At 41.5% G+C, this 25,513-nt stretch overlaps 1 protein-coding gene across 3 annotated transcripts; it reads left to right on the top strand.

Moving 5' to 3' along the window:
• The first annotated feature begins 1,205 nt into the window (after positions 1 to 1,205).
• Positions 1,206 to 23,459, top strand: LOC102454465 (putative G protein-coupled receptor 141). Of its 3 annotated transcripts, none has more exons than XM_006124066.5 (3): positions 1,206 to 1,296; positions 15,371 to 15,526; positions 22,051 to 23,459. In XM_006124066.5, exon 3 carries the CDS (start codon positions 22,078 to 22,080, stop codon positions 22,999 to 23,001), a length of 924 nt encoding a protein of 307 aa, XP_006124128.1. In that variant the 5' UTR covers positions 1,206 to 1,296; positions 15,371 to 15,526; positions 22,051 to 22,077; the 3' UTR covers positions 23,002 to 23,459. The 3 variants fall into 3 exon arrangements, with proteins under 3 accessions (XP_006124128.1, XP_075777857.1, XP_006124129.1); XM_075921742.2 differs by having other exon boundaries at positions 1,289 to 1,393; XM_006124067.5 differs by lacking the exon at positions 1,206 to 1,296 and adding an exon at positions 13,442 to 15,274.
• The last annotated feature ends 2,054 nt before the right edge of the window (positions 23,460 to 25,513 follow it).

Here is a 25,513-nt window from a genome sequence, read left to right as displayed (position 1 = left end):
AATTATTATTTTTATGTTACTTATTTCAAAATTATTCCCTAATGTAGACATGCCCTACTGATTAACCTGGGGTAGTAATGCAGTTGACCTATTTATACCCTTTAGAATGTACTTCCTTTCCACCAGAACATTTTCTTATTTCACAGCTTGCACAAGAGTATTGTCATGTGACAACTGTAAAAGATCACAAAAAGTTGTTTTCTTCTAACACTAAACAAGGCACTTTACTGGAATAGTGAATGTAGTATCACCCCTAAAACTCTATTTTTTCACTATAGAACATTTCCCTAGAACTTTCTCCAACCCCATCCCTGTCTGACTTTCTGCTCCTTTTGACTAAATCTTAAAAGATACTAAACCAAATCCCCCTCAACTTACCTAAACAAGTTGTTCCATTGACATACAGTCTTGGATAGATAATTTATCATGAGGTCATTGCTTTTGGGCAAAATAAGGGTCATATTGTGCCTTTATCATTTGTATCCATATAGAAAATTCTAGTTTTCTTTAATGTTCTTATGGATTTTGAGGCCTCTTTTTCTCATTATAAGGGACAGCTGTATACATGGTTATGCCTATAGAATTTATCCATGGAGTACCACTTAAAAAAGGTATAAAAGTGAAAAAAGCAAGGTCCAGTAGCATTTCTGTAAGGGCCACTGTGTAGCTTATACAAAAAGCCAACTCCCCAAATTCTCCTTGCCATACTCATATGAGTAATACTACAGAATTAAAATTCCACTAGCTTCATATCCCTCTCAATTTACTTGTATCAGCAGCCCCATTTAAACAGACAGAGATTGTTAAAAAAAATTCCAACTTTTCATGACTTTATATTGACTCTAACAAAAGCCAAAGACCAGCAGGATTCCTGAGGAGCTGTTTAACCAGGACCACAGAACGAAGAACAGCTGCAAAAGCTACACTGAGCTTAAATCTCACTCAAGCATTGAATCAAATTTTAAATGGTGGTTTGCACCTCACACTACAAAGTATAATTTGTTCATTCTCTCACATGCCCACTCTAACACAATTTTTTCCCCTTTCAATTACGTTGGACCCCCTTTTTATGCAGGTGCAATTGTTTTCAAACAGTTGTGTTATAATAATTGGAAATATTCAATATGTGTTACAATCTAACAAGACACTTAGAAATTCTACATAAAGTCATTGGATCAGCCCCAGGGTGAGTTTGTCAGACATCCGTTTGTGGTTTAATGATTTTTAGTGTTGTTTCAGGAACTATAAACACTTGGTCTCAGTTCTTCAGTAGATTCTCCTGATAACAAAAGTGAGGTAAGCACTTTAATTGTATTTAACAGTGATACTGAAGTTAGGATCACCTCATGAATTAGAGATAAATATCTGCATTTGTCTGCATAACGAAAGTGAGGTAAGCACTTTAATTGTATTTAACAGTGATACTGAAGTTAGGATTCCCTCATGAATTAGAGGACAAAGCAGCTGATGTGTCCTCTTAAACTAAGAATACTTCAGCTTTGAATTGAATTTACCAATTCCTGACAGGAGATAAATATAAAAAACAAACAAAGAAAAAGCTGTCAGAAAAATCTTTAGGATAAGCTTAGATTGAGTCATATTTGTATTAAGGCGGCAGTAGCTGAGATGAATATTGTGCCCTGCGAAGTTTCTGTAAGATAAACACAGTAACGTTAAAAGTATTTACTTAGGGGTTAGGCATTTACAGGAACTTTGGTCTGCTTTTATGGTGTCATCTATTGTGACAGTGGCTCCCAAAACATCTTTATGTCAACTGGCAAGGTGTTTGCAAGTGTTTACAGCAATATTTATACATTCTGGTTTACCAAAGAATGTCATGCAAGGTTTAAAAATAAAAGCTAGTGTCAGATAGGTCAACCATACTACAGTGCAATGTACGGACAGACACAATATATGGAGTTATGTATAAGTATGGGATAAATGTTCTTAGAGTCTGTATCAAGGTATTTGTCATCAATAAAAGTTAAAAAACACCCCACAGATTTTCTCTCCAACAAAAAAAAAAAAGTTCCTCTCTCTGTAATGATGTAAATTAAGCATAGTAAGCTATCACAACTCATGTTCATTTACATATAAGTCAAATGATAACAAGGAGATGCAGGTGTGCTGGAACAATTTGAATAGTAGGAGTGCTGAGAGCTGTTGAACCAAACTGTATATGATAGAAACCACTTCAAGCCAGAGAGTCAAGCAGCACCCCCAGCACTCCAGTTCCAGCACCACTGATTTCACATTTCTTCAACCTGAAAAGAATGCACAGGAAAAATCAAGCCACGGGAGAGGGGTTATCCTGTATATGAGTAAAGACAATGGCCTTGGGGGTTATTTCTAGAAGGCAAGGAAGACACCCAGGTGACCTTCTCTAAAGAAGAAAATGAGGGCTTTTGCATTCAAGAATGTGGGGATCTCATTCTGTCTTGGTTGAAAATGCTGAAGGTGTGTTTAGGTGAAACAAAACTTCTTTAGAGAGGAGCTTAACCTACTATTTTAGTCTCTTGAATGTATGTTATGATTTTGGTTTATACGAAACACTGATAAATTCTGATAATAAGCATATTGTTGTTTTCACCATAAATGTACCTATATATTGCATTATGAAGCAAAGTGTGCTAGTCCTGGGTTGAATCTTGCAAACTTGGAACAGTAGTCCTAGGACTATCAGTAGTCCTGATAATTATGTGAGGTTCTGGTAGATACGGGTATATCTGGATATTGTGTGGCATACTCATGGTAGTCAGGGATTGATATGTGCCTGTCGCTACCTATCTAGAACGAGTGAGGCCTGAGAGGCAGTAGGTTTCCAAGAGCTGATCCCCAGCAAGCACTGACAAGACTCTTCTGTGCTAAGGACAGAAAATGGTGAGGTGACTTGCAACCTTAGGTACCCCCTGGGGAGCATCACAAGTTCACCACAGAAATCCTTTCCGGCACTGAACACACATTTCTGAAAAGAAAATGCAAAACAGAAACATGGACATAATGAGTCGTGCTGGTGACTGGTCTCCTCCTAACAGTGGATGAAAAACAAACATCTGCTCCAAACCTGAGTGGCACTGCTACCCTATGTGCCAGGTCACAATGTCACTCACTTTAGGGGAACTCTCAAATAGGGGAGTCTGGGGGTAAGCTGCCCATTTTGCCCACCCCCATCTCTTTCAACTCTGACTGTGCTCATGTCTTTGCTGATAATTATGTGTCTTCAACTAAAGAGTCTGGCTGGATTCTCAAATATCATTGTATGATTGTCTTTCAACAGTGGCCACCATGGCTTGTTTTCATTTCATTTCAAGCTAGAAGGGTGCATCTTTCTTCCTACTGTAAACCTCACCAGCATAAATCAGGCCGTTGTCACCTTGAAACTAGATTTTTGTGGACTACCGTGTAGACCTAGTGAAGAATATGCCAGTCTCCTGACTAAGAGGCAATTTTTGCCACAAGAATATTCAAATAGTACTCAGTGTTCTGCACTGGCTGCCTGTAGTTTGTGGATAGTTCAGGTGTTGGTTTTGGCATTTATCATCACACATTTCACAATGGTATCAATGCTTACATATTGCTGTGATAGCATTTATCTATAAAGAATGTCATGTGAGATCTTAAATGAAATCCAGGATCAATGTCTATTTGGTCCTGAATTTATGATCTCACATGACATTCTTTATAGATAAATACTATCACAGCAATGTGTTAGGTGTACTGAGTTTGTCAAGCCTGGTAGAAGTTGCTGTAACTGAAAAGGGACCCTTGGGCCAGCTGTCACCGAGGGGCTCATAGGGTCACAACTAAATTACTGTATTTTAAAATAAATTGTCAGTGGCACCTAGACTCTCTTGTCATTTTGTAAGTGTAAAGAAAGAAAAATATAAACATGTGAAATACTTGGAATTCAAAAGTGACATTGGCTACTCAATCTGGGAAATTTCTTCTTTCATTTGCCTTCAATAAGGTCATAGAAAATAAAGGAACATATTAATTAAGATTTCTGGAAACAAATCTTTCTTGGGGAAAAAAATCAACCCATAGTTGAAGTTTGGATCATCAGCTTAAGAGTATTTTGGGGCAGTAGGAAGGGTGTCAGTGTTTCAGTTCTTACCAAGAAAGAGGCATAAGTGGGAGGAAATGGAGAACAACAGTGTCAATTTCTTCAGCATGGGTCTGAAAACCACTTTTTCAAGGAAAGCTGACATTATGCCCTTCTGTAGCGAGGTATTGTATTCTTTGCACTAACCATCCACAGCCATGAACAGTAGGGATTTAACTCACGTGTGGCAGCATGAACCTCTCTTTCTGTCAGTGTCATTTGCAGAAGATGAAGCAAAGAAGATGTGGAAGTGCACCTCCTCTAGCTGCAGACACAATTTTGCAATCAAACTTAGCTGTACGCATGTGTGGATCAGTGCGATCTTAGACACAAGATTCTTGTTAATGCTAAGTGGGAATCTGTTCCTTTGCTAGGTTCATGTAGACAATCAATCTTTTTTCCCCATATCAAACTAAGAAAAAAATGGCAGGTTTGAGCCAGGGAGACACTGCATCACTTTCAGTGCTCTCACACATTTGGAGGTTGGGCAAGAAAGAAGTAGATCGAGCACATTGCTCCTGGGAATAAGCACACACTGAAGTGTTTTGCTGAATAGGGGCCCTCATCTCTTGGGAGGGAATGGTAAAGACCCCACAACCATAGACAATGGAAAGATTTCTACTGATGTCAGTTGGCGTTGGCTAAGTGTCAGGGCTTGTAACATGGCAATCTGACCTCGTAATTGGAGCCCAGCCTGGCTCCAAAGATCAGAGTCAGAATCCAAAACCACACCAGATCATAGATGACTGATACTTTCTGATACTGCAGGGGGTGAGGATAACAATGTAAAAAGTCGGGACATGTGACTCCATAATGTATTGCCCTGGGAGGAACTTCCAGCCCCACATGGCCAGGTCAGCCAATTCTGCCAGCTCCTGATGGGTAGGGGCCACAGGACTGGGAAGCATGTGTCTCTGGGCTCAGCTGGGGTGAGCCCCAGCCTGGGGAGACTCACAGCACTAGTATCTCCTCCAAGCTTGCAGACACCTCAGCAGGCAAGTCACAGGCAAGGAGAGACCAGGATGTGAGCCATCTTTGCAGTTCTGGGTAGGATGACCATATGCTGAATGCTGGAAGTCTGGTAAAATTATTCATATTCAAGCAAGTTCAATGGCAATCAATCAGAACTAGGCAGTGTAAACTCCTGGAAACAGGAGGCTGGTAGTGGGGGGTCTGGTGATGGGGGCTCTAAGGAGCGGGAGGCTGGTATTGGGGACGGGTTGGGTACAGGGGACTCTGGGGTCAGTGGCTGGAGCTGGGGTGGGGAGCTCTAGGGGATAGGGCTGCCACTGGGGGGCTCAGCTTTTCGAGGACCGGAAACATTTAATTTGTATATCTGCATATTCCTCATTTACATAATGATATGCAAATACGTAAATAAAACATTATTGGTCCGCCAAAAGTTTGTGAACGGGTTTGCTGTATCAAAAAGGTTGGGAACCACTTCTCTAGGGTGAAGGCTGAAAAAGAAGGGAGGACAGATAGAGAAACCAAGCTGCAGCTCCTAAAATATGCACACAGATGTCTAAGAAAGGCTGGCAATGAGATTTTCTAATATGCACACACAGATACTTACCATTAGTGAGGAATAAAAATCTCAGAGTTTACTATTTTACTGCAACATATCATGTTGGCCCAAACAATTTGTAATGGAGCAGTCAGACACAGAGTACCTGGTTTTAACGATCCTTTCTTTAACTGCTGTAGTTAAGAAAGACTATTGCACACCACCATACTTTCAAAATACAAGAGTTATTCCTGTGTTAACAATTCCCCTGAAAGAGATATAAGGAAGAAACATTTCATCCATACTTCTGTGTATACCAAATGCTTTCCTTACTGTAACATAAAATTATTTAGTTGATATTTATTTATGCTGAATGAGGAAAAGTCTTCACTTTCTGTTCTGTTTACGCATGGTATTTCTACGAGACTATTCCCAGGGTATTTTTAACACTAATACTTGAGTGTAATGGATAAGGTGGTTCAAAAAGCAAACACTATGCTTCATATATATTATGTTTCTGCAGCATGAAAGAGATGTTTATTATGAAAAATAACATGTGCTATGCATCTTATAGCCATTGTATTACACTCTCTAGTCTAAACAGACAGCAAAGGGGGAAAAAAACCCTGTGGGAATAAGGGCATGAGAGCAGAGGTTGCAATAAAAGTTTGATAGAACTTTTTCTTCTTTGGAAAGAAACTTCTTCAAAACAGCCTACCTGCTGTGGCAGGCAGGCAATGATGACTCCACATGCATTGGAAACAAATGTTAGGGTGGGTACCATCTTTCTGAAAACACAGTGCTTTATTTTCTTGGAATGGCTTGTAACGTAGAAGTGAGTCTATTCCCTGCAATCTCATCTCACCTTTCAGGTGGGAGTAAATTCCTCTCCCTGTCAATTACTCTTCCCTGAATGATTTTTATCATGCTGAGAACAAGTTCTGATAACAAGTACATGACTGTCCTGGATTTTTGATGAAAAGCAAGTCTATTGAAAATCTAGCGGCATATGACAGATGAGAACTAGCAAAAACCTGCAGGAAGAGATAAAATTAAGCCAGTGATATACTGCTGGAAATGTGCCATTATTAAAAATAAATAACAGCTTTTCTGAAAATATCAGACTAGATTGGAGTTTGAGTTGGCATTTTGTGCAAATGGTTCTGGATGCTGCAAATACTTCCAGTTATAAGTGACTGAAGGCAAAGCAAAATGTCAGTAGAGAATGTCAACAGACTCAGGAAAAGTTAGGGTGGTTGTTGGAATCAGAGCTGTTATTTTTATAGTTTTGTGAATTTAAAAAAAATGCATTGTTCATTGGTAAGGAGCAAGCACAGTGGATTCTGATATGTTTTTTGTGGGATTTCTGTCTACAATATTGCCCTTCTGACAGTTCTGGTTTAGGGAACTGCTACTATAAGAATCTATGTGGATATTTTTGGTACTTTATTCTTTAACAAAAAATTGTGAGTGACATTAGCACTCGAGTGAGGCATTACCAACCCTGGTTGGCCCACACATAGAGCTCCTGGCTACCACGATGTACTTTGCCTATTCTCCACACTCTCGGTCTCCAATATTCTAGGTCTTTTTTTCTAGGGTTTCTAGAGCAAATACAGGCAGTCCCCGGGTTACGTACAAGATAGGGACTGTAGGTTTGTTCTTAAGTTGAATTTGTACGTAACTCAGAACTAGTACATATTTTGGGGGGGGACGGGGAGCTGGAGTTAGGTGGAAAAGACCCTGATTCTCATACAATGTCCTTATTCTAAGAAAAACACATACTGTTTTGATATGAAGGTTTTTTTGGTTGATATTTTAATTAAACATTGATCATAAGTTTCAGTGTTTCATGCTATATCCAAATCTTCCTTTTGGGGTACCTGAAAGATCCCAGTTATTCATTTAATAGTCAGAATCTTTGTTTTTTATAACTAAAAAAAGTTTATTCAATGCATTACTGTTCCAAATAGAATTTGCTACAGATGGTTCAGTGAAATGGGTATTAAGTGTAATCAGTAGTCATGGAGAGCACAGTGAAATATTGATACAATCAAAGCTGTTGTTGTATTCTGCTGAGCAGAAAATGGAAATCCCTTCCTGTGAAGAGTGTGTGTGAATTTATCCACAGGATTAATTTTAAAGAAAAATTCTGTGTTGGGAACAGGAGTTTAGCCACAGGTGGGTCTTCATTGTCCACTCACCCACTTTGCAACCAGACCCATCCCCTCGGGGCTTACCCTGCTCCGCTCCAGCCAGGGTGTGAGGTTGGGGCTTATCCCCTCTTCCCTTCTGTCCTGCTCCTCCCCATTCTTGCCCACCCACACCACTGGGTAATTTTTCAGCTTCACCTCTGCCAGGCTGGAATGGACTTGTTAATTTCACGTGACGCTAACAAGATACTTGCAGCTCTAGTGCTGAAGAGGGAAAGAGCTGTTGCTCCCAAGGTGGGGACTGTAACACAATGGGTCTCACTGCCTGCTGCTCCTGCTGTTCCCTAGGAAATTATTTTTTCCGCTCTGGAGTGCCCCCTTTTGGCTGGTGTCTTGTTCCCCTCAGCAGACCCGCGTCCTCCGCGGCGAGAAAAGCTGCTCCGCGTCTCCCTGGTCTGCTGGGGGGGGGGCGCTAGCTCCACGTTTCCCTGGTCTGCTGGGGGGGGGGGGAAGCACCCCGCACTAGCGGCACCCTCCCAGCCCCCGTTTGTAACTAGGGGTCCGATGTAAGTCGGATTGATGTAACCCAGGGACTACCTGTATAGCCAATCAAGGCAAATTGTATGGTGGTTTTGGGAAGTAGGAAAGAAAACTAGCGTGAGACTACCAAATTTAGTTCATTTGTAATATCAGGCAGAATTTGAACCTGTGCTATGGTAAGATGCATGCTGGTGTAAAGCCACGGTAGCTGAAAGCAGAATAAGGATCATGGATCATTACGGTCTTGCCTACATGACAAATTACAGTGTAGTAAATCAGAGTGTGAGTCTACAGCAGCTTTGCTACCATACAACGCATCATCAATACACTGCAGCACCGTGAATTGTCATGCAGTAGTTCACTGTGTAGGCAAACCCGGAGTCTAACATGAAATGAGAAGTTAGTTCTTCAGCTGGTGTGAATTGATTTCAAAGGAGCTATGTTGATTTACTCCAGCTGAGAATCTAGCCCCAAGTATTTACAAGAAACAAAGGGGATTATAAAGCAAGTACTGAATTATTTACTAAGTAAAACAGCACGGTAAATCATCTAGATTTTTACACCAGCATAATTATGAGCAGAATTTGGCTTGTTACATACAATTAAGCAAGTAACCCCCTTTTTCCTCCCTGGGTTACTCAGGAGCAGATCACACGCCTGTGTGCCTGGGCACCTGGTGTTTTTAACATAAAAGGAGATCATGAGGACCCCCAGTGGTGATGTTGTATAGTTGGGGCTTCCCTGTCCATTCCTTTCCAGCAGTCCTTTGCTCCTGAAAGGAATATACAATGGCGGTGCCTCCACATGGCTGGTGTGCCTCGGGAGCCTCCAGGAATAAACTTATTCCAGTAATAATTTGGCTCTAACTCCAAAACAATTATACATAATATACATCTAATTGATTAAATTAGAAATAACACACCTTTACTTAACAACTGAAAGAAACAGGGTTGAACAGGCTAAAAGTGAATAAAACCAATTTGCAAAAGTACACAGAAATAAAGGAAACTTATCTATTTGACATTTCCACTGCCACCTTTTATCCCACCCCAGAGTAAACTCCTCTGGATTCACTTGCGTGGGAGCGCTTGTAGGTCTGCAGCTGGAGTGGAGACAGCACTACGCAGGTTGTATGTGTCAGTCCATGCAGGCAGCAAGCTGGAAAATCCCTCTAACACCGGAGCAGGCCCCACCAAATGCCCGCAGCTCTGGTTCCGTGGGCAGATTACTCTGGCTCTCTTTGGACTCAGAGTCAGTTTGTCTTCTGTGCTCCATGCCAGGCAGCACTTTCCCAAAGAGCCACAATTACCGTCTATTTACAGGGTTATACAGGCCCTTCTCAGCCACAGGCACAGCCAGGATCTCTCCCCTCCAGGGACAATCAACAACAGCCCCCAATGCAGCCTACTAGATACAAGCCCCAGCAGGCTCTCAGTAACAGGCTCTAACTCTAGCACAACAGCTCCTGGCCTAGAAAAGGCTCCACCCCAGCAATCTGGTTCCTCTCTCCAAAATGGAGCCTCCCCCATTCTCCCTGCCTGGAAAAGAGCCAGAGGTTTTCCCTTCTTTTTTCCCCAAGGACTCATGGGAGTTGTAGTCTTTAGGGCTAGATTGCAGCACAAAGGATCCTCTCAGTAAAAGTCAGAGGCTCCCATAGTAAAGGGAGCCAACAACCAGTATAGTCAGGAATAACTTTACATCGTTATTGTTAATTCTAATTTACTCCTACGTATAATGAGAAGCTTTATCACCAACCCCTAACTAGTTTTTGTTCACTCAGGAGACGAGCCCTGGGTATCTGCTCTGGCTCTTTGGGGAATATTTCAAAACACGCTCTTGGTAATGAGAAGATCAGCTACAGACTTTGGCCCCGACACTCTTTTTATTTCCACCAATTTTAGACTAGCATAATTTTGTTACCTTCAATGGCATACCTCCTGATTTTCATGGATATAACTGAAAATAGAACCAGGTCATCCAAAGTGAATTTAAGTTGTTCAGATGATCCTTGCTTATTACACTCTCTTCTCTATCACCTCAGTAAATTGTGGAGAATGAAATTATATATTTGATGCAGTTTCCCACCTTCCCATATCCAACAAATCTTAGTCAACAATGGAGTATCTGGCCCAGATGCGCAAAGGACAGTAAACAGTGATTCTGCTACTACCTATTTGCATTTGTTTTATTTGTCATTTTCCTAAGGCACTCTCCTGTTAGTCACAAGTTTAAAATAATGTAGATTTTTAGTACCTCCATAATAACACAGCTGGAGCTGTGCAGTATAGATTTGCTAAAATAATCACATTCTGTCTGCTGCTCTGTATGTTGCTGATGGAAATGTAAACTTTACCTTCTGTATACTATTCTCTGGAAGGCTGTAACACTTAAGAGTTGTTTAGTCTCCAAAGAAAAATATAGATATATACTGTAGTGAAATCTTAGCCATTAGCTTTGTGAGGATTACTGAATTTCAGCTAAGTGTACCCAAATTTTCCATACTTAGGTAGGGTTTGAAAGTAGACACCTATTAAGGCTAAGTAAATATTGACTTTTCTGTCCCAAAGTAGATTCCAGTGTAGCAACACTTGTTTTCCTCCCAAATCTGTATGAAAAGCGACAGTGTCAAAATTTTTAGAACAATGGAATTTTTTCAAGCATTTCAGTACAGCAATGTTGAAACACGGGGCTGTGTAATCCAACCAAGGTGCACAGCCCATACGGAAAATAGGGGCATGTGGCAACCAAAGTACAGTTCCCATGATGCACCTTAAGCAGATGCTCTTCAGTGTCTAACTGGTTTGAAATGAAACATTTCAGCTCAACAAACCAAAATGTTTTAATGCAGATTACATGAGTGCAAAAGCAAACCTTTATGTTGTTATGCACACAGGTATGGCATTCTGTAAGGATGCAATTAAGCCTTTGCTACTGCCCAGTCCTGGAGTTCCTTAGCATGGGCAGAAGAAACAACATACTGTAGAATGCCACAGAAATAAAAACGTTTATGTCCTATCTGGTATGTGTACAGAAATATGAGGTTTTGCAATAGAGCCTGGGCTAGGTCAATGTGTTATATGCAGCGTGTTTCTTTTTGCCAGAAGGCGGAGGTTCAGAGCCTGTCAATGACAATGGAAAGTGTAAAGCGTGTCTGTTAAGAAGGGTAGCTCGGCTTTGGATTTCCTCACTCTGGTGGGTTTCTGTGAGTGGGGTTTGCCCATAAGGAGCCTTTCATGGTTTTCTCATGAAGTTGTTGTTTGTTAGAATACAGAATACTGGCTTTGAAAGCAAGTGTGCAAAGCTTTCACCATTCAAATAGCATTTTACGTTATGACATCCTGTTGTTTCACGGGACGTGAGCACAGCAATGCAACGTAGTTCTGTGGTATTATGGGACACTAAACAGTGACAACAATGGGACACTACTCAGTGGCATTAAAGGCTTTCTTGGCTTATATAGTGCTAGTAATTTCAGTAGTGGATAAGAACTATACAGAAGTTCATGTACCAGATAATAGTCATAAAAAATCCCTTGCTCTTTTTCATCAATAGGTCTCAATGCACCTTACAAAGGAGGTCAGTATCATTCTCTCCATTTTGCAGGTGAAGAAACTGAGGCATGGGGATGAGAAATGATTTTCTCAAGGTAGTGAGTGCCCCATCTCTCCTGAGTCCCAATTTGGTGCTCTATTCAACTAACCTATTGTGCAACCTATTGTGTGTTTGTGTATCTAGGGGTCAAATTATTGATGAGGAAAATGTTTTCCATGAAAATTATGCAAAATGTTGACATTTTCCATTGTTTTCATTAGGCCTCATGGTTAACATGCCATTGTGCTTAATGGGAGCAGCCTGTACCTTTCTATCTGCAGATTCATAATCCTGTGTCCACAAGGCTATGGGTAATAAACTTCATTTGTTTCAAATGAGTGCATAAATTCTATAGAAAATGATGAAGCCATAGGAGAAATAGTTTAATTTTGGTTGTTGCAGGTTGCAATTGATGGCTTCTGATATACAGGCAGTCAGATTGGATAAGGTATTGGTCACTAAACTCTAGGATTCTGTGAGAACAGCGCTGCAGAGCCAAACTCAATCCAGCCATTAACAAGCCTATATAAAGTTGCTTTGGTTGGTATTAGAACCGGTGGGAAGTTTAAATAAAAAATGCAGTTTCTGCACAATCAACATTTTCTATGAGAATGTTTCAATTTCACTGATTTTTTTTTTTTTTTAGTTTCCAAAGGAAGAGAAATTGGAGAGATATTTTTAATACAGGCAGTCCCCGGGTTACGTACAAGATAGGGACTGTAGGTTTGTTCTTAAGTTGAATCTGTACGTAAGTCGGAACTGGCGTCCAGATTCAGCCGCTGCTGAAACTGATCAGTTTCAACAGCGGCTGAATCTGGACGCCAGTTCTGACTTACATACAGATTCAACTTAAGAACCCCAGGCATCCCCAAGTCAGCCGCTGCTGAAACTGATCAGCGGCTGATTCCAGGAAGCCCGGGGCAGGGGCTTCCTGTAGTCAGCCACTGGTCAGTTTCAGCAGCGGCTGACTTGGGGACGGCTGGGGCAGAGCAGCTGGGGTGCTGCTGGGTTGGTCCAGTAGCGCCGCCGCTCCTCGGCGCCACTGGACCAACCCAGCAGCACCCAAGCTGCTCTGCCCCAGGCGTCCTGATTCAGCCGCTGCTGAATCTGACCAGCAGTGGCTGAATCAGGACGCCTGGGGCAGAACAGCTGGGGTGCTGCCCGGTTGGTCCAGTAGTGCCCAGAGCGGCGCTACGGGACCAACTGGCAGCGCCCCAGCTGCTGTACCACAGGTGTCCGGAGCAAAGCCATGGAGCACGGGGGCAGCGGGACAGCCCAGATGCGCCGTGGCTGTCCTGCTGCCCTCGGGCTCCATGGCTTTGCTCTGCTTTGCCCCCCCGTCCTCCTGGTCTGCAGACCAGGGGGATGGGGGGGGGGCAAAGCAGAGCCAAGCCGCGGAGCGCGCTGCCAGCTGACAGCCCAGACGCGTCTGGGCTGTCAGCTGGCCGGGCGCGCCGCGGCTTGGCTCTGCCTTGCCTCCCCCCCCCGTCCCCCTGGTCTGCAAAGCAGAGCCAAGCCTCGGAGCGCGTGGGCAGCGGACAGCCCTGTCCGCTGCCCACGTGTTCCGCCGCTTTGCTTCCTCTCCCTGGTCTGCTGGAGACCAGGGAGAGGAACGGCCCCGTTCGTAACTGCGGATCCGACATAAGTCGGATCCGCGTAACTCGGGGACTGCCTGTAATTATGGATGTAGGGATAGAGGAGAAGAATGTGTGGGAAATAAATGAAGGTCAGTGTAGCTATGCAGCACAGAGGACTTGTTCTTTGCTCCTGAGGTTGTCCATGCCATCTCAAACCCCTTCCCACAAATGTCCTCCAAGATCCCAGGAAATAACCTCAGGTAGTCTCAATTGGGCAAGCCCCATGTGGCTCTTTAGCATCTCAAAATCTTCATCGAGAGATCACCAACTAGACCCATATCAGCAGCATTAGAACTTAGAGCTCTGATCTTTACTGCTCATTTCCTCTGTCTAACCTTGGGAAAGTCCTCTGTCTGCAGGAGGGTCAGGAGTGGGGATCTGCTAATTAAGAGGCTAAGAGGACTGTATCTCCAAGATCTACTCTTGTCTAAGCAGCTTCAAACAACCTGTGGGTTTCTATTTGAGATTCTCACTTCTCACTGTAGCTTTCTTAGCCTGTGAATCATGGTTTGGTGGCTTCTCTCACTGCTCTATCATAGACACATCACACACACACACACACACATCCCAATCACTTCAGTGCTGGGGAATATATAATTTACGGAATTTCTATAACAATGTACAAAAGATACTTCTATATTTTTGAAGAGTGTAACCATATCAAAGTTATTTGCATTGAGGGCCCCATATGCAAACCACCATGCACATGTGTAGACCTCATTCACATAAGAAGTCCTGTTGATTTCATAGTAAATATGTCCTTTTAGCATAATGTGCATGATGGCTTTAAAACAAAACATTATATAGTACAGCATTTCCTCCTGAAACTGCACAAAGGATTGTGGGACATAAAGATCACAGGATAAAGGATTGGGTGTTTGGGGAACATTGGGAGAAAGAAAAAGAGAGTGGTTCAGATTTTAAACGTGAGAATCTATTGTGGCATACATAGGGCAAATGACAGAAAACATTATGCTGACTGAATACTTGTTGCTAAGGAAACTCACATCATGCCTATTTTCAAAGTTTTCCAGAGGAAAAAGAAAATCCAGTTGGGTAATAAAGTTGCATTTCCTTAGGTTGGAAATTAAACCCAAGGGTCTTCTGAGAAGTGGACAGATGGACTTAGTACTGTAGCTTAGAGGCTCACTGGGAATGAAGACAAGTCAACCTTCGGAAGTCTATCCGTTGAATGGGGAAAGTGGGGAAGCTTCTCTATAATTCCCCAGACTTAAATTCATTTCAGTGAGAATTAAGCACTTAAATACCTCTAAGAATATGGATCTTAATTATTTTAGAACCTCCAAAAGAAAAATACAAATCAATGAGGCTCAGTGAGGGGAGGAGAAGCATTGATTAGGAACAATCCGTATTGTTTGGGAAAAGAGTCCATTTTGTGGTTCAATTTGTAACTGGTTTTAAAGTAAAGTTTGTAACTTTAAAAAAGCACCCAATTGGCTCTTTTTCTAAGAGCTTTTCTGTGTGGACATTTTTCACAACTGTTACTTGCTTCTGCTATTATGATAACGGAAGAAACATTTCTTCATTGCTTTTTGTGGCATTATTTTCCTAATACGTACTCTTTTTGGTTTCCAGTATAAAGAGGTCACTTTTTCTCCCCTTCCTCCTCCCTCTCTTGTGCATGAATCTTGGGTTTCGTATCTTTCCTTTTCTCTGATGCTGTTGGTGATGGCATGCCCTTGCCAGCTAAGAGAGTAAAGAAGATTGTACAGAAAGTTCTAGTGTATAATCTCCTCAATTCTTTATTGAATTATTTTTAAAAAGCCAAAACAATCTGTACAGCATTATTGGATATTTTCTTTGCTTTCTGTCATTCCAGGGGTGAGTTATATGTCCTTTGTCTATATCTACTTCAATAGTTTGGATTTCTATTGCAATGTTTCAGTCAAATGGCAGCATACACGGAAGGACCTCCATCTCACATCCAATAAATGAACTACAGAAAGAGGGACAGAGATCTCTCAAAATCGTATAGGTAGGTACAGTAAATATCTTTTCTTCTGTATGCTATGTTTAATCATTGCATTTTTTCTTTAAGCAGAAATGTATTTTACAAGTTTAATGTAAAAGTATTTTATAAGTTTGTTTGTTAGTGTGTGAATATTGTAGTCACAGTCACTCATGAATCTACACCATGAAGGATCATAGAAATATAAGGCTGTAAAGGACCTCAAGAACTCACCAAGTCCTGCCCCTTGTGCTGAGGTAGAATTAAATAAACCTTGACAATCCCTGACAAATGTTTGTCTAATTGTTCTTAAAAAGAGTGGGGATTCCACAACCTCCCTTGGAAACCTATTCTGGAATTTAACTTCTCTTATAGTTAGACAAGATTTTCCAATATCTAACCCAAATCTCCCTTGCTGCAGATTGAGCCTGTTACTTCTTGTCCTGTGTTCAGCAGATATGTAAAACAATTGATCATCATCCTCCTTATAACAGTCCCATAACATAGTTGTTATTAGACCCCCTTCTGTTTTCTTTTCTCAAGACTAAACATACCCTGGGTTATTTTTATCTTTTTTCAACAGTCAGGTTTTCCAAACCTTTCTTATCATTTTTGTTGGGCCTCTCTCCTCTTTTCTGTATGGGTGCATCTATACTATACCATATTTTCAAAATAACTAGTGTTATTTTGAAATAACAATGCAAGTGTCTACAAGGCCATTGATGGAGCCATGTAAAATAGTTTATTTGGCATAGTCAAATAAATAATCCCCGCTTCATTAAAATAAAAATGGCCACTGCACTGTGCCGACGATCAGGTGATCCGACACAGAATGGCAGTCTAGATGCGGCACGGTCGACAAGGGAAGCCTTTGTCGACCGCTCCGGTAAACCTTGTTTCATGAGGCATACTGGAGTGGCTGCCAAAGGCTTCCCTTGTTGACCGCGCCGTGTCTAGACTCCCGCGCTGTGCCAGATCAGCTGATTGTCAGCACAGCATGGCAGCCATTTTTATTTTAATGAAGCGGGAATTATTTAAACTCCTGCTTCTTTGACTATGCCTAATAAACTATTTTACATGGCTCTGTTGACGGAGCCATGTAGTCTAGACGTAGCCCTGGAGACCTACTATAGGGAAGGTTGCTGATTCTCTGCCCCACTGCAGCCTCTGCCCCATGGGCTTTTTCCTTGATGATGCTGCAGGTGGCCACATTCTTTATCCTCTAGGATCTCGTAGTTGCAGTTTATGTGACACGCTTAACAGAAGAGTCCAGCAAATGCCTATGATCAAGCACTACTAAAAGCTAATTATCAGTGGGTCCAATTGGGGCTCTGGGGGAGCTGATTTTGAGATATAACCAATCCCGTGATTTAAGTTAGGAAATCAGAAGTATCTGTGCAAAATTTGGTGTTTCCAGCTCTTACCATTTCAGAGATCTTTTGGAAATATCAGTGGGCCCAATTGGGGCTCTGGGGGAACCGGGAGAACCGATTTCGAGATATAACCAATCCAGTTATTTAAGTTAAGAAATCAGTAGTATCCGTGCAAAATTTGGTGTTTCTAGCTCCTACCGTTTCAGAGATCTTTCGGGACAAACAAACAAACAAACAAACAAACAAACAAACAAACAAACAAACAAACACACTTTTGGAAATATTTATAAGAATAGTATAATAATAATATTATAATTATGAATGTATGACACATCAATACTCAGATTTATTACACAAATCTTTTTGTCAATCACAGTTATGAAAGAATCTAGTTTCTGGATTCCTGCCTAACACAATCTGCTACCTCCTTTGCTGAAACAAAATATAGCTGTTTTGATGATTTCCTGAAAGCCCACAACCTTAACAAATGCATCTTTGGCTTCTTCTGTATTGTGCCAAATGAAGTGTTTGTGTACCTTTATGTTATAGTTCAAAACACCCGTCTCCCAAAAGTTTAGCCAAATGACAAGACATTTAGTGAAAAGAAGGATTTGAGATTTGCTTCACGTCTCACATAATACCACTGGCCATGATATACCCAGGGTCAGAAAGGAAGGAAACACAAGCCCCGCCCTGAAGAGCTGTAATATATATAACATATATATTATGGAGTAGATCCAATTTCCTTCCATCTTCATGGGCACCGCAATCTGCAGCAGTGGTGAAGTCCACAATAAGGCAAGCCAGTGCAGCAACAAAAAACAAACCTGCAGTGAAGCCGTAATATATATAGGAATCTTCTAGAGGTGAGACTAGCCAGAGGATCTGCAACTACATAGACTAAGTAGAGAAACCCACATACGAGAGGGCTGTCACTCACAGGAACTAGTGCAACCCTGAAGCTGCAGTAGTGGTCACAGAATAGACTCTTCTGTTGTTCTTCCTCCTATGGCAGATATTTGTCTGCCCTTTGTTCTTAATATAGAACCTATTTATTAGGCTGCACACAGATTCTAAGGTTATGGTCTAATGTCATAAAGCATTTATCTTTCTATACATAGGACTTCATGTTCTCATTTCCTGTGTCTCCTGCTAAAAGTTATTTCTGTAAGAGCTGGAACTTGCAATTCCGGTCACGGTGTTCTGGCTCTTCAGGTGTCTATACATCTTATGAGAAGGCTGCAATTTTCTCAGTGGAGCATATTATGCTGTCTCATGCTATGTTATGTATTTTCAGTTGGATGGCTGTAACAGTGGTGGGCAGATATGCTTATTTTGCATGAAAAACATCACTAGTGGATGCTTGCAAGGATGGTGCATAGATTTTTAATAATGCTGTAGAAATGTACATTGGCATGCACTGAAGGACACAGGTACCATTTTTTTTGTTGTCTCAAGCCGCAGAGGTTTGTGAAAAATTCAAAATGTGGTGTTTCTACTTTTGTTTTTCCTCCCTGTGAATTCTAAAAAGGTTTGAACATGAAAAGCAACCACCAGGGGTCATCTGACTCCAACCACAGAAGTACAGTTGATGCAGATAATCATGTTTTGTCATAGCAACCCAGATTTGCAGAAGTTGCCTTTAGTACAGTAGTACTTTAAAACTATAAGCACACATTCCAAATTGAGACTGAGATATTGCAACATTATAGTGACATGTTTTCTAATTACTGTTTGGCAACTTTAAAAAATTGACATCCAAACAACTATTGCTAATCCCTGCTGGTATGAACATTTTAAAGCTAACACACAATGTTACAGAAGTGGCAATAATTAGAATAGAAAAGAACTTGTACTGCTTCCTTTCCAGTGCTATGTTCTAAATTGTAGTTCCTTAGAGAAAAAAAAACCCTTATGCAAAACATTTTACTTGCTCATAAATCACTGGAAAAATCTTGAGATAATTTGATTTTGAGCTTCAAATATATTTTTAAGCTCTAAGATACAAAGCCAACCAGTATAGTCAATATTTACCAGCAATTTTTTCTCTAAGGTCCCATGGTGAGTGCCGATGGTAGATATAATAAAATAATTGGTGCTTTGGATATGTTGAAGTAACAGTGAAAGTAAGTATTGACTTTTTAAATAGTAGCCAGTATGTACAAAGAGCTCAGATACTACCCTGATAGGCACACTAAAAACATGTTAATAGCTCAAATCTTTACCAAAAATTGAACTCTCTGAGAAATATCACATTGTTAAATGTCCCACGGCAACTGAAACCTGCTGGTACAAACATCAAAAGATATTTCCTCTTTTCCACAAATGAGGAAATTGTGAAATAGTCTTTTGACTGTGAAAATGTATATTATTTATCACCTAAGGAAACCACCTAAAAGATTAGTGATACAATAGATAGAGGAACCACTTATCGTACTGCACGCTAACACTGCTTTGATGTAAAAAGAAAACCAGGTCAGGTTTTACACTGTAAGATCCTTGAGGCAAATTCAAGTACAAATGCTTCACCCACGAGGACCCAGGAGGAAGCTGAGAGGGGTAAAACCAGACTGAGACACCATGCATACAATATCTAGCTACTGTTGTGTATGTGAAGGAATACTGGATCCAGCCTACTTGCTTGCTCCAATACTATGTGGTCCTGGGGTTCTGTGACCTGCCCATCCCACATGTTACTTTCCAACAAATCAAGATCTCATCTTTCCGGTGAGCTGTAGAGACCTAACATGCCTGCATGTGTTAACAGTCCACCAGGACTAGGGTCACTGGATACCCTGATTGTAAAAAGACAGTCCTGTATTTAAATCCTCCTTCAGGTGTCCCGTCTGTCTTAAAAATGGACAAACTCTCCTTTATTTTCTGTTTTCTTCCTCCCCATCAATAGTGGTGGGTCCTACTGCAGGCCAGATGTCTATTCACCAGGCACATGCCAACCAGTAGAGTCCTGCACAGACATAAAATTGGTATCTGTGTCCACATCTTCATCTGCAAAAATGACCTGCATATATACAGTAGTTATCCAAACATTTGTAGGGTTCTAAATACAAAATTTGCATCCACATCTGTACCTGCAAAAATGAGCCACAGATATCCGTATCTACAGCCACAGACGTGGATGCCCACAGATACAAAGCAGATATCTGTGGATTTGCAGGACTGTACCAACCAGCACTGCATGGGAGGGGTCTAGTGGCCGACAATGGGAGGAGATGTGACAGAACAAAGATGCAGCATGCAGGACTAGCCCCTCTTCCTGCTGGTTCATCAGTGTAGTCCCTGCTCTCTGCCTCCCATCCCATTTCCAGACAGCACTGGCTGCACACTGTGACCTGCAGTGGTTAGTGAGTGCTGGTCGGTGGCAGGCAGTGGCCAGTGATGTGTCTCTTCCTCTGCCCATCCATAAGCCCTTTACATGCTTCCCCTCTTGCTTTCCTCTCCCTGCTGTGCCCTTCCCTCCTGCTCTTTCATATCCCCGCAGGCAGGGAACATCCCACTCCCAGCGCTGTGTGGAGAACCAGCCCCTGGGGCTGAAGTGTTCAGCTCACCAACAGCCTGGCTGGCAGGCTCCTTCCTTTCCCTCACTGCCTCTGGCTGGGCCAGCTCTTCAGAAAAGCCCAAGGCCCTCTGGCCCAGGGTGCCAAAACCTGAGACGGCCCTTCACGTGCCAAGACCCCACACAGCACTGCATGTGCCGGCACTGGGAAGCCTCTTTACGCGTTAGCTAAGCCCTGAAGTGGCGGAGATGGAGGAAGCAAATTTCAGCCTGTACATGACCCAACCCGGCAGGCTCCACAACAGTGCCTCAGGGCAGGGCTTTAGTGCTCTCTTCACCCTTCCCTTCCCCGGCCTGGGTCCTGCTTCCAGGGCTCATGGGACTGTGCTGTTCCCTAGACACCCTCCCCTGCTGAGCCACCTTTCTGGCTGGATTCGCTGAAGTCCCTACAATCAGGATCCTTGGTGCACAAAGCATCCTTAGGGCTTAACCCCTTCCTGCAAGTGCTGTAGCTAGGGGACTGGAGGTGGCTGGGTTATGTCAGGAATACACAGCACCAGGTACCAGGAAAGGAGAGGCAGGTCAGTCCCAGGCATGAAAGGCAGAAAGCACTAGGCAGGGAGGGTCTGGCTCATCGATCACCACCTGCCCTTCCCTCGCATATGAGAGAGAGGTATAGGTATTTATGTCACCCCTCCCTGTGTGAAACCTAAAGCCTTAAAGATAAGTCAGTAAATAAAAAGAATCCAACTACACCGTATTTTTTTTAACGAGCCAGTCAACTTGATGTTAATTTAAATGTTTACACTGCCTAGTTCTGATTTTTTGCCACTGAACTTGCTTGAATATGAATAATTTTAACAGGTGTCCAGCATTCATCATAGGGAAATATGGTCACCCTACCCAGGACTGCAAAGATGCCTCCGTTTATGCAGCAGAATGAAAATTTTCACTTTGCTTTTCGTCCTTTCAAAGATGTGTAAATACTTCTGAATTTGGCCCTGTGTAAAAACACAATGAATTGTATTAGATAAATGCGAACCTTTTAGAGCAGTGTTTCTTAAACATTTTAAGACTGAGGAACACCAAACAAGCATTTTTTGTTGAGCAAAAAATGATACTTCTTTTTTTAGCACCTGAGAACAAATATTGAACATCTGTAGCTCACAGTATATATGATTTATTATAGACATCTATCAGGGATGATCTAGATGGTGCTTAATCCTGCTGTGAGGGCAAGAGACTAGACTCGATGACCTCTTGAGATACCTTCCAGTTCTAGTATTCTATGATTCTATCCCTAAGCAAAACTCTGCTCTCAGTCACATTTAACATTTGTGACTTTGATGGAGCAAAATGTGATTAACTGTAGAACCTGGCTCTTAAATTTATGTCGTAAATAGCAGGATTCTAAGAATGACTTGCATCTTTTTTATGTTCACTAAGTATTTAGATACTCTAAAATAAAAATCTGAGCTGTTAATACAAAAGGCTCAGAAGGGTCTTACTTAAATAATTTGACCAACGAGCAGATCTTTTTTGCCGTGTCTTTGATATATGACAAATGAAGTAATCTGAGCGCACACACACACACATACCGTGGAGCCAGAACCGAATGTTCAGACTGCTTTAATCTTTAATGACATTGATGTCTTTTTTTCTAGAGTCCAAAAAGGAGATTATTCAGGACCATGTTTGAAGAGACTACAATCTCACTGACTACACCTGGGAATGTCTCTTTGCCCCCTGACATTGCACGTTTCATACTGATTACAGTATACATGCTAGCATTTATTGGAGGTACAACTGGAGCCATCACAATGTCATTTTTGTTGGTTAAAATGAACACACTGTCAGTGACCACCACGGCGATTGTAAACCTTGTAGTGGTGCACAGCCTGCTTCTCCTGACAATGCCGTTTCGGATATATTACTATATCAGCCAGCGGTGGATTTTCGGGCTGCCCTTTTGTAAAATGGTGAGTGCTATGCTGCACATCCACATGTACCTCACTTTTTTGTTCTACGTGATCACGCTCATTATCCGGTGGCTCATTTTCTTTCAATGGAAGGACAAGGTGGAGTTCTACAGGAAGCTGCATGCTGTGGCTGCTAGTGCAGCCGTGTGGCTAGCAGTCCTTGTGGTTGTGCTGCCGTTGTTCATTGTTCGGTATGGGAGCTCTGGGGAGTACGCAAATGCCACATGTTTTAAGTTCCAAAAAGAACTAAAGAGGGAGAGTGTGAAAGCCTTGAACTACATAATCATCACTGCTGTAGCTACCGTCACATGTGTCCTTCTGGGCTTGCAAGTCTTCATCATTTTCAAAGTAGTGAAGAAGCTTCCAGGCTCTGTCTGGTCACATCAAGAATTCTGGGCCCAGATGAAAAGCTTGATGTTCATATCTGTGATCATCATTTGTTTCCTTCCATATCAATTTTTTAGGATCTTTTACATAAAGCACGTGAATGAAGATCCCCAATTAGAAAATTACAATGAAATCTGTCTGAGCGTCACTGCCATCAGCTGTCTTGATTTACTCTCGTTTGTTATAAGCGGAAGCCGTTTCTTTAAGCAAAAGATTATTATGCTTCGAGACACGCTTGCATGCTGTTAGGTTCATTCATCTTTTGAGACCATCTTCCACACGACAGAGATTAGGTGGGTGGAAAACAGATGGCTATGTCTGGATTTTTTTCCCTAAATGATAATTTGTGGAGACAAGTCAAAAAGCCTTATAAATTATGTGTATTTATTTTATATGCCTTACACACGATACCAGCAAAGTAACATATATTCTTTGAGGAGGTGAAATACTTGCCAGTCTTCCCAGCATCAGCTTAGCAGTCTGATGACTTCTATGCTGTACCATACTGGAGACCAAGGCTTCAGTCCCATACCACAGAGGAAAAAGAAACTATAGCCCAAGATGGTCTGTGAAGAATGTGGAGAGAAAAACAAAACAAAACACAAAATCAATGAATAGTCATTTAAATCATAAAATACATAGTGCCTAGAGCTGCATATGTTATGTATACTGTTTATGTGTAATAAATAACAACGATTGGGATAGAATGTGGTGTTTCTGCAGGTCTTAGTTGAGGAATTTTGGGCCAACACTGCAATGCGACTTTCAAGTTCCATTGATCAACTCATAAAAAGCAAGCAGAAAATGTATCTTTTAAATCTCCTTCCCTCCTCTTCCCCCCCCCCCCCCCCCCCCCCGCTCCCCCCAGCCCTGAACTCACTCTTTTGAAAATGGTTTTATGGTAGGAGGGAAAGTTATGATGTATCTCTTTCCTATGCTGCAAAAATATCTGCATAAATAATTACATATCACTGGGCATTATATTCAGCACTGGCAGTCTGAATCAAAAGCCGGTGTTTATTCTCTTTCTTCACAGAATTGTAGTTAATGCTACAGATAATTTAACTTAGATTATTGTTTGCACAGCAGTTGTGTTGTTCTTCAACGTCATTTATTTTAGTCTCCAAGGTAACAACAATTTCTTTTTCTATGATTCAGTTTTGAAGGCCATAGTCTGGCCACTCAGAATGTCCCTGGGATAAAATTAGTTCTGCAGAATTTTGTGATCTGGGCAATTAAAAAAATATAAAAACACCGGCTGGGATATGCGCTGTGATTGAGCAGGCAGTTATGTTTCACAGTTATTGATGCATGATGAGCTGCTACTCCTACTCCTTGTAAGGAGTAAGAGAAGCTGATGGGAGTATTTCTCCTGTTGACCTCCTTTTGTGGGCATGGCACCAAAGTTTGAATCAAGGTATGTCAATTCCAGCTATGCAATTAACGTAACTAGAGTTGCACATCTTAATCAGAGTTTATCCCCTAGAGTAGACCTGGCCTAATGAAAAATGTAAAAAAAACCCCACAAAATATCTCTTTGTGGAAGATACTTGAGCCCACACACCTATTGTATTGTAAATATCCCAATAAAGAGCATATATCATTTATAGCAATAGATCAGAATAGTGGGTGAATAATTTTTATTTCCATTTCTTAATCCTCTGCAAGTTTAAACTTTCCATCAAGAGTCAGTTGAATCATTTGACAGATTCAATAGCATTAGCTGGTAAATTATCTGATTAATTCCTTTTCATGGATCTGCCCATGTCCCAACCTCAACACTGCGTAACCTCACTCTTTCATATATCTCACCTATCGTTTCCTTTTGCTTCATTGTCTATATGCCAAGACTCTATATGCTTTGTGTTGATGTCGTCTATTCACCTCTCTGTGCTTTCTTCCTTCATGTTTAGAACTCCCTCCTTAGCACTCAGTAAGTCTGATCAGGTTATAGTATCCTGAATGGAGAAAGACTGAGTAATTCTCATGTGCAACCTCTAGAATTTGGAATCATCAACAAAGACTATAACACCAGGGAGAGAAGATGAAAATGAAATTGTGTTGTATTTTTTGAATGTCATCTTTGGTATGCAGAATATACTTTGTATGGGGTCTCTAGCGCAACTTATACCTTTACAACACTATATAAACGTTAATAACAAGAGTAAATGTCTTATGAGCCAAGCCACCATATTCTTTCATTCATGTCTTTCCTACAAATGTCTAAATTAAATAAAAATGGGTTTATATTTAAATTTTGTACAATGTTATTCTCAGAACAGAGAGTTCTGTACATTAAATGTTGATGCTTGAAGTAAATATTCTGCTCACAGATTTTTTTAAAAATCGTATGTAATGTAAGTATTTCTTTTAACATGGGGTAGATACTGGCTTCTCTCCTCCTGTTGCAGTTCCTGAGATTCACCCAAAGTGGGCAGAAGGGTCAAAATCTTTTTATGCCAGGTTATGTTACTTGTTGGTATTCAGACTGACTCCCCCCCCCAAAAAAAAAAACCCCCCCAACCCTCCCCCCCAAAACCCCCCACCAGTTATGACAGATACTGGAAATAATATGAAAAGGAATTCTGTAGCAAGTCTTAGATATTAGTCCAAATCTGAACAGTTTGTCTTGTATTTTTTTTTAATAATTTGGTTTTAGTAATCCTAAATTTCAAAGTAGGCTGGGGGGGGGGGGGCACACCATGGTTTATGGTTTGGGCAGCACTGGGGGCTGACTTTCCCTACTCCTTACTCTTCTGCC

The sequence above is a fragment of the Pelodiscus sinensis genome, chromosome 2 (genome assembly GCF_052426305.1).
Source record: "Pelodiscus sinensis isolate ZL-2025 chromosome 2, ASM5242630v1, whole genome shotgun sequence".
In the NCBI taxonomy this organism is placed as follows: Eukaryota; Metazoa; Chordata; order Testudines; family Trionychidae; genus Pelodiscus; species Pelodiscus sinensis.
Note: the sequence above shows the minus strand (reverse complement) of the source record. Positions and strands in the feature narration are given on the sequence as shown.

Bases quoted from the DNA above. Each gene is read 5' to 3' on its own strand.
- LOC102454465 (XM_006124066.5), top strand. From the start codon at position 22,078: ATGTTTGAAGAGACTACAATCTCACTGACTACACCTGGGAATGTCTCT.